The sequence below is a fragment of the Balaenoptera ricei genome, chromosome 1 (genome assembly GCF_028023285.1).
Source record: "Balaenoptera ricei isolate mBalRic1 chromosome 1, mBalRic1.hap2, whole genome shotgun sequence".
NCBI lineage: Eukaryota > Metazoa > Chordata > Mammalia > Artiodactyla > Balaenopteridae > Balaenoptera > Balaenoptera ricei.
Genome location: NC_082639.1, coordinates 35,671,087 through 35,678,464, shown reverse-complemented (window position 1 = coordinate 35,678,464; position 7,378 = coordinate 35,671,087). Strand labels below are relative to the sequence as shown.

At 58.9% G+C, this 7,378-nt stretch overlaps 2 protein-coding genes across 9 annotated transcripts in view; one reads left to right on the top strand and one right to left on the bottom strand.

Annotated features, from left to right (window-relative positions):
* The first annotated feature begins 434 nt into the window (after positions 1-434).
* On the top strand, positions 435-3,037 carry HYI (hydroxypyruvate isomerase (putative)). Of its 5 annotated transcripts, none has more exons than XM_059920743.1 (8): positions 444-685; positions 763-874; positions 1,808-1,922; positions 2,126-2,178; positions 2,293-2,342; positions 2,455-2,524; positions 2,624-2,758; positions 2,878-3,037. In XM_059920743.1, exons 1-7 carry the CDS (start codon positions 487-489, stop codon positions 2,715-2,717), a joined length of 693 nt encoding a protein of 230 aa, XP_059776726.1. In that variant the 5' UTR covers positions 444-486; the 3' UTR covers positions 2,718-2,758; positions 2,878-3,037. The 5 variants fall into 5 exon arrangements, with proteins under 5 accessions (XP_059776689.1, XP_059776717.1, XP_059776726.1 ...); XM_059920715.1 differs by having other exon boundaries at positions 2,091-2,178; XM_059920725.1 differs by having other exon boundaries at positions 445-685; positions 2,126-2,204.
* SZT2 (SZT2 subunit of KICSTOR complex) overlaps positions 3,030-7,378 on the bottom strand; it is a 52,472-nt gene continuing 48,123 nt past the window's right edge. For all 4 annotated transcript variants that reach the window (XM_059920661.1, XM_059920672.1, XM_059920691.1 and 1 more), the window contains exons 66-72: positions 7,057-7,270; positions 6,481-6,634; positions 6,220-6,342; positions 5,706-6,111; positions 5,458-5,574; positions 4,068-4,136; positions 3,030-3,914 (exon numbers count right to left, since the gene is read on the bottom strand). In XM_059920661.1, coding sequence (XP_059776644.1) covers positions 3,771-3,914; positions 4,068-4,136; positions 5,458-5,574; positions 5,706-6,111; positions 6,220-6,342; positions 6,481-6,634; positions 7,057-7,270 — 1,227 coding nt within the window. In that variant the 3' untranslated portion in view covers positions 3,030-3,770. The remainder of the gene's footprint in view (positions 3,915-4,067; positions 4,137-5,457; positions 5,575-5,705; positions 6,112-6,219; positions 6,343-6,480; positions 6,635-7,056; positions 7,271-7,378) is intronic.

The window sequence follows — 7,378 nt, the reverse complement described above, 5'->3', positions numbered from 1 at the left end:
TAATATGCCATAAAACCTTATATACACTATGATCAGGGTTTTCTAAGAAAAGACTGCACGTGTTTAGTTTTTGCTCTGTACGGGAAAGTTAACGGGTGAGTGGTGCAGCACACACTTTCAAATGTTCCATAATGAACAGGTACTCTGGTTATAAAGAAGGAAAGCACGAAGCGTTTGTTAGCGTCCACGCTCCTTCACGTTAACTGGGGCCCCGCCCTCTCCCCGCGCCGCCCTCTCCTGTCAGGGAAAGTGCACTTTTCTGGCCAGTCCGCGGTTTTTACGACGCACGGCTTTCCCAGCCGGAGAGAGCCGGCACCCAGCTCGCGGCGCCAGCGCGCCCCCGCCCGGCGAGGCCGGGCTCCTCCGCCGCTCGGCGCCCGCCCCGCTCCCCGCGCGGGCCCTCAGTCCCTTCCCCTCCCCAGCCCCGCCCGCGGCTGCCGCCTTCCGGCTGCGCGGACTCTGCTCCACGCGCGCTCCCGGCCGGCCATGGCTCCGCTGCGCTTCTCGGCCAACGTGTCGTGGCTGTTCTCCGAGCTCCCCGGCCTCCCCGCGCGGCTCCGAGCCGCGGGCAGTTCGGGTTTCGAGGCGGCCGAGGTCGGCTGGCCGTACGGGGAGCCGCCGGAGGCGCTGGCGCGCGCGGCGCGGGAAGTGGGGCTGCAGCTCGTGCTGATCAACACGCCCCCGGGTGCGCTGTGGGGGCCCGGGCCCGGGCGGGGCGAGCCGGGAGCGTGAGCCGGGAACTGAGGCCCATTCTCTCCGCAGGAGACCGAGAGAAAGGGGAGATGGGTCTGGGGGCCGTTCCCGGGAGGCAGGCGGCCTTCCGAGATGGGCTGGAGCAGGCTGTGCTGTACGCCAAGGCTCTGGGCTGTCCCAGGTATCCTCCTCTCTCCAATCCCCCGCCCCCATGACCCACGAGAGAACAGGCCGCCGGGGCTTGAGAGGCTCAGGGGTCCGAGCGCACTGGCCCTTCTTCGCCCCTTCCGTCTGGGTCCCTTGTAAATTGCCTCCTGTATTTCATCTGTTGTGTGTCACTCTCAGCTTGCAACTCTTTCTTGCTCAACTCTTGCTGGGATCCCATGCTGGGAGCTCAGTTTGACCTGGGAGATAGATAGCACAGTAAACAAACGGAGTGATCCATTTGAGGACAGGTCAGTTCAAGGAGACTGTGGGAGCAGGTAGGCAGTAACTCTTGTCTGGGATCAGAGAAAGCTTCTTACAGGTAGTAAGTAGTGGGTCTCTAGTGGGCACTTGCTTGAGGTAAGGAGCATTCCAGTCAAGGATGCAGGGGCCAAAGGCTAGAGGGGCTTGGTGTGTTCTGCAGAGTTTACGAGGCTGGAAATGTAACCTGTCTGCTTTAGAGGTGGCTGAGAAGGATCAGGTGGTGAAGTGAGGGGGACTCAAAGTGGGGCTGATATCATAAACGTCAAATCCTGCACAGAGCAACCAGGCTGAGAAGGAACTGGCAACAAGGGGTTATTAAGGGGGTGGAGGGGTGTGTGTGCAGAAAACAGATGGGAAGCTAACAGATGAAAGGAGGAGAGACAAGCAGCGCGGAATTCCTGAGAAGGGTAAGGGTCAAAGTAATTTTTTAAAGGTGAGACTTAAGCATGTTTGCAGGCACGAGGAGAAGGGGCACGGAAAAGGAGAATTTGGAAGTACAGGAGGGGCTAAGTGAGAGACCTGGGGAGATGGGAAGCTGGCATGATCAGAGAGCAGCTGGAAGAGGTGCACCCAGGGAGCGAGGGAGTGAAGGCTCGCGCTTCGAGGATGGACTCCACAGCCCCCTCCAGGCCCATTTTCCCCACAGGATTCACCTGATGGCTGGCCGAGTGCCCCAGGGGGCTGATCGAGCAGCAGTCAGGGGTGAAATGGAGACAGTTTTTCTGGAGAACCTGAGGCACGCAGCTGGGGTTTTGGCTCAGGTGAGACAGTGAAAACACATACAGACACACATGCTTCATGAATGTCTGTGTGTGTGGAGGGGATGCACAGTGGGGAGGGCAGTGAGGCACAAGCCTGGGCCCCGGTCCAGGCCGGAGGGATTGGTGACGGGCTTGATCGGTGATTGACTGAGGGGGTACAAACCTCAGGGAGAGCTCTACTCATGGATCCCGCCTGGTGCTAGGAGAACCTTGTGGGGCTGCTGGAACCCATCAACACCCGCATCACGGACCCCCGGTACTTCCTGGACACACCCCAGCAGGGTAGGACCCCAGCCCTGTGTCTCCTCCTGTCCCTTGATTCTTGTGCCCTCCTTGAGTCTCATGGCCCCCTCCCTGGTTTCTCTCCCAGCGGCAGCCATCTTAGAGAAAGTTGGAAGACCCAACCTCCAGTTACAGATGGTAAGTGGGAGAGAGGGAGTGCTTCTCAGAGGGCCCATGGGCCTGTGTTCTCCAAATCCAGGCAGAATGATGTGGCCTGCAGGGTCTGTGACTGTCGGAATCTCTGCCCCAGGACATATTCCACTGGCAGATCATGGACGGGAACCTGACAGGGAACATCCGGGAGTTCCTGCCCTTCGTTGGTGAGGGCCCCTTTCTTGGCTTCTTCCTAGTCTGCCATGCTGCTTCCTCTGTCCTCCCACTCTTTCTACCCCCCCACATCTGCCCACATCTGCCCCCAGGGCACGTGCAGGTGGCACAGGTCCCGGGCCGAGGGGAACCCAGCAGCCCTGGAGAGCTGAACTTCCCCTATCTGTTCCAACTGCTGGAAGATGAAGGCTACAAAGGCTTTGTGGGCTGCGAGTACCAGCCTCGAGGTGAGGGTGGGCTGAGCTCCAGGCCTGGCCCTGGGGAAGGGGATCTGGAGGGACAGGTGTCGGGCAGGGGCTGTTTTCCTCCTCATGGGTTGAGACGCCTCGGGTCCCTCTCCCCTCAGGAGACACGGTAGAGGGCTTGAGTTGGCTACGTTCGTACTGGGATAAGCGGGGCCGCCCACAGGCTGGCCAGTGAGGTCCTGCGCTCCAGCCACACACCTCTGGGACGGTGAGCTGCACATCCCGAGTCTCCTCTGAATTAAAGACAATCTGCTGAAGGTTTCCATGTGTGTATGTTATTGGAGGGGGAAGGGGAGGGACACACAGTGTCTAACTTTTCAGTTTCTTTGGGTCACTTCCTTCCTGCAGAGAAGGGACATATAGCTCACGTTCAAGTCCTCCAGTCTGTGCCAGTGTTGTTGTGGAGATGGGAGAGCTTTCAAGCCCACCACCTCACGTACAGATGAGAAACCAAGGGTCCGAGAGCAAAGGGACTCACCCGTGGTCACAGATGCTTCAAAGGCAGAGCTGGGATTGGAACCCAGGTGTCTTATCTCAGTGGCAATTGTCCAGCAATAATGTCCCAGTGGGAAGTGAAGACCACAGGGCTCAAGATGGGGGTGGGGGAGGCGGGTGGCTGACAGCAAGCCAAGACACGGAGGCAGGATTCAGGCAGAGGAACTCTAAGGGGTCTACGTGCCACCTGATGTGAAGAATTCCCAGACTCCACCAAGTGAGGAGGGAGGAGGAGTCTCCTTCTGGAATGGCCCAGGGACCTGAGATGGCATGGGCACCTCAGGGAGGTGACCGGACCTTCTGGATCCCTGGGCTGGTCAGTGGCAGCGAGTGTTTAGGGAGGGCAGCTCCTGCTACCAGGTCCCCAAAACACATTCACACAACCTTTGGCATCCCTCAGTGTCCAGTCTTGTCCAGGGGCCCAGAAAGGCTGGTCAGTCCTGCTGCAAGTGGGCAATCCTACAGAGCCATAATTTGAGGACATTCAGTGGTCCATCCCTCAGAGGAGGCGGGTCCAGAGGGTGAAGCAGGCTGTGTTGATGACGGACTCCAGGTGGTGGTAAGTAGAGACCAGCTGGGCAGGGGGGCTCTCGCTGTCCTGGGGCTGTACCGGGAAGGGCTCTCGGAAAACCACTGTCAGAGACTGGGGAACACGGGGTGGGGGTGGTGAGAGGAGGGCAGGCTGAGCCCAGGGAGCAGGGCTCCCCAACCTCAGCAGGCTCTGGGATGGCGCATTTGGGGTACAGCCTCCCACTAGGCTGACACAAAGCCCCTCACTGCCCCCTCCCGTTCTCACCGTCTTTCCCAAGTGGGAATCCAGAAACACTAGCACAAAACAGTCAGTGAACTTCTGATTCAGCACAACCTGTAGCAAAAGACAAAATGAGATGCGGAGTGAGGCACAGACCCTCCCTGAAGGCATCCTGAAAGTGGGACCAGTCTGAGGAAGGCCCGCTTCCACACCTGACCCCACCTACACTGTACGGTCACCCAGGACCTCCTCCAAGCCCAACCTCGGTCCTCATCCTCACTGGCTCCTGGTTAGCCTGTCCAGCCTCGTCAGAATGAGCGAGTGGTACTTGACTGGAAGGCCCTGCATAAGCTGACACACTGAAGCCCATCAGTAAAGGAGGGTTCTCTCCCCTTGACATGAGCCCTCCTTTGCTCCTGGGTTTCGTATCTCTGGCCTCCCTGATGTCTGTCCCTGGTGCTCAGCTTTGTGATCTCTCCCTGGGCAGTTTCTTCTATGCCCAGCTTCAGTCACCACCTGTTTGTATAAGTGCTGCCTACACCTCTCTCCTGAGCTCCAATCCCCGATGCCCATATACCTTCTAGACTGTGGTCCTCGAAGGTCCTCCTGGGCCTCAGACTCAATTCTTCACCCTTCCCCCAAACCCACTCCTGCTTCAGCGTTCCCGCCACCCACAGAAGCATCCCCATCGGCTCACACCCACCTGCACTACTGCAGCCTTACCCTAACTAACCTCGGCTTCTCTGGGCGATGCTTTGTCACACCTTGAAACTAGTCTTCCCCACAAGCACTATGTCGCAGGACCCCTTACCACAGACCAAGTACCTTTTCTTTTGAAATCTTCTCTTGAATGTCTCCTCTCCTGATCGCTGCTCTCGTTGGGGCCATCCTTTAGGCTCTCAATCCCCAGGCTTGTGCCCACTGCCATAGCTCTCCCCTCTACCTGTCCTTCCCAGCAACTTGTCAACCTCTACTGCACACAAATCACCTGCGGATCTGGCTGAAAGGCAGGTTCTGAGCCAGCAGGTCTGGGGTGGGGTCTGAGAGTCTGCACTTCGGTCAGCTCCCAGGTGGTGCTGACGCTGCTGGTGTGAGGGCCACACTTTGGTGAAAAGGCTTGAAAGCCCAGGAAGTCCTTTCTGGGACTGGGACCTCCAAGACCAACCACTCACAAGGTTCCAGAGCTTGGCCCTCAGGATCGCTAGCCAAGGTTTGTGCTGTTGTGAGCCCTGAGGGCACAGCTCTAGGTTATTCTCAGTGAATCACATGCTGTGGCTTGGTGCTTGAAGGGTTTTACATCCATCTACCGGTGTGGTCACTCCATCTCAGCCTCCCTGTTTAGTCAGACTGGGGTTCTTTGAGGGGGACCTTGTCATCTCTCTGATGAGGATTTCTGCTGTGTCTCCCCTTTCAGAGGAAGGTCAAGGAGACTTACCAGGTACTGAGTTCCCAAGTCTGGGCTCTGGAAATGGCGACAGCTCTGGGGAAAGCGGCTCAGGAGAACCTTGATCAGGCTCTGGTACCAGGAGACCGTCATAGACAGGAAGCAGTCCTAGGGGAAGGTCCACAGGCATGCATCTGCTGTTCCAGAACCACCTCTGAGACCCTTGCAACCTCTACCTTGGCTGCCAGTGGGATTCCTAGCATCCATCCCAGCCCCTTCTGGAACCCACAGCTGCTTACCAGCTGGGGGTCGATGTCGCCAATGGATTTGGCATGGACTGCTTCTAGGAGCTCCTCCAGCTCAGCCAGGGCCAGGCGCCCCCCTAGTCGCAGCCGATCAGGTCCTGGTGGTTCCAACAAGAAGAGGCGCTTCCAAAGGGTGTCCCGACGGCAATGCCCTCCAGCCAGCCGTACCAGCTGAGCCAGCCGTGCCCGTGCCACGCCCACCTCTGCAGCCAGTGGGGGGAAGAGGGGAGCCGGTCCAGGGGCCAGACCAACCCCTGAGGCCTCCCCAGGGCTACCGGCTGAGCTCCCAGGAGCCTCTGGCTCAGGGGGCAGTCTGGGCGGCTTCCGGAACCGGCGCATGTCAGCAGTGAGTCTGGGGAAGAGCTCTCGTTGGCTGGTGAGCACCACGAAGAACTGCAGCCTAGGGTGGGGAGGGGACAGGAGTGTGACGGTCACAGCAGGAGAGACACGGGGCAACAGCACGGAGCGGCTGGGCAACGGGAAAGTTCAAGGCAGGGGATCTGCTGACCGCAGAACGTGCCGTTCGGCCTCTCCTTGCTCCTCAAAGGGTGCGGCACAGTGACAAACAAGCAGAGACACGTCGAAGTCGTCCTGGTGACGAAGTCCCTCAGAGTCCAGGTAGGAGCCAGAGCTGTGCGGTGGGGGTTGGGGAGACGTCAAGCCTGAGGTTCTGATGAAGCCAACCCCACCCCTTCTGCCCAAGAAAATACAGGTCCCCCACTGCAAGGATGGCCCCGACTGCAGCTCCAGACATCCCCTCTCGCCTTACCTGTGCCACGCCGACACCAGGGCGTACTCGTTATGTTCCGGGCCTCCTGGCCGGGCCATCCGTAGTGGCTTCATGTGGTAGGAGCTGGCATGGTCGGCCACGTAGTTGTACAGCTGGTGGGCAGCAATGAGCGGAGTGGGGAGCTCCAGGGTCCCTGAGGGGCGAGTTACAGGAGACACTGAGTCTGGGACAGACACAGTGATCTGGTGGGGCCAGAGGATGGGAATCCATGAGGCTCTGACTGGCAGGAAGGCCGATTCTTTCTGGGGAGCTCCTGAGGGACATGGAGATGGGACAGAAGTAGCTCAGGACACACAGGGGGCAGGGTACACACGACACAGGATCTAAACTTTGCTTGCTATGAAAATTAAACCAAACTTGCTATGAAAACAGACTGGGAAGAACTTAAGACAGAGACATGGGGACAGGGTCCAGGTGACATGAGGTGACTGACCATATAGGACAGGAGAGGTAGAGACAAGGTCTGGCCCCCGGAAGTGGTCCCCCTGGCCCTGGCTTGAGACACCTGGCAGCCTGTTCTTTTTCGGGTTCACTGGCTTGCCCCTGGGCACCGACCTTGGTAAATGTGATTGCGGCCGAAGTGGGGCCCATCAGGGTGGTGGGCCAGGAAGTGTCGCAGGAAGGTGGTGAGGTGGTAGCCGTGCCGCAGCACCAGGTGGGCGCCCAGCACGTGCTGGTGCACGAGGCGCAGGTGGAAGTCGTAGCTAAACGAGTGCACATGCATCAGGTCCCGCACCTTGTCACACTCCTCCGTGAACAGCATGGACAGCTGGGGGGGGTGGGGGGGGACCAGGTCAGGAAACGGTGGCAGGCTGCCCGCACATCTCACTTCCCTCCTCTTGCCTGGGAAACGGCAGCTCAAGATTCACCCTGTCGC

Bases quoted from the DNA above. Each gene is read 5' to 3' on its own strand.
- HYI (XM_059920706.1), top strand. From the start codon at position 487: ATGGCTCCGCTGCGCTTCTCGGCCAACGTGTCGTGGCTGTTCTCCGAG. The intron at 875-1,807 runs GTATCCTCCTCT...TTTTCCCCACAG, and splicing joins AAGGCTCTGGGCTGTCCCAG to GATTCACCTGATGGCTGGCC. The intron at 1,923-2,090 runs GTGAGACAGTGA...TACAAACCTCAG, and splicing joins CAGCTGGGGTTTTGGCTCAG to GGAGAGCTCTACTCATGGAT.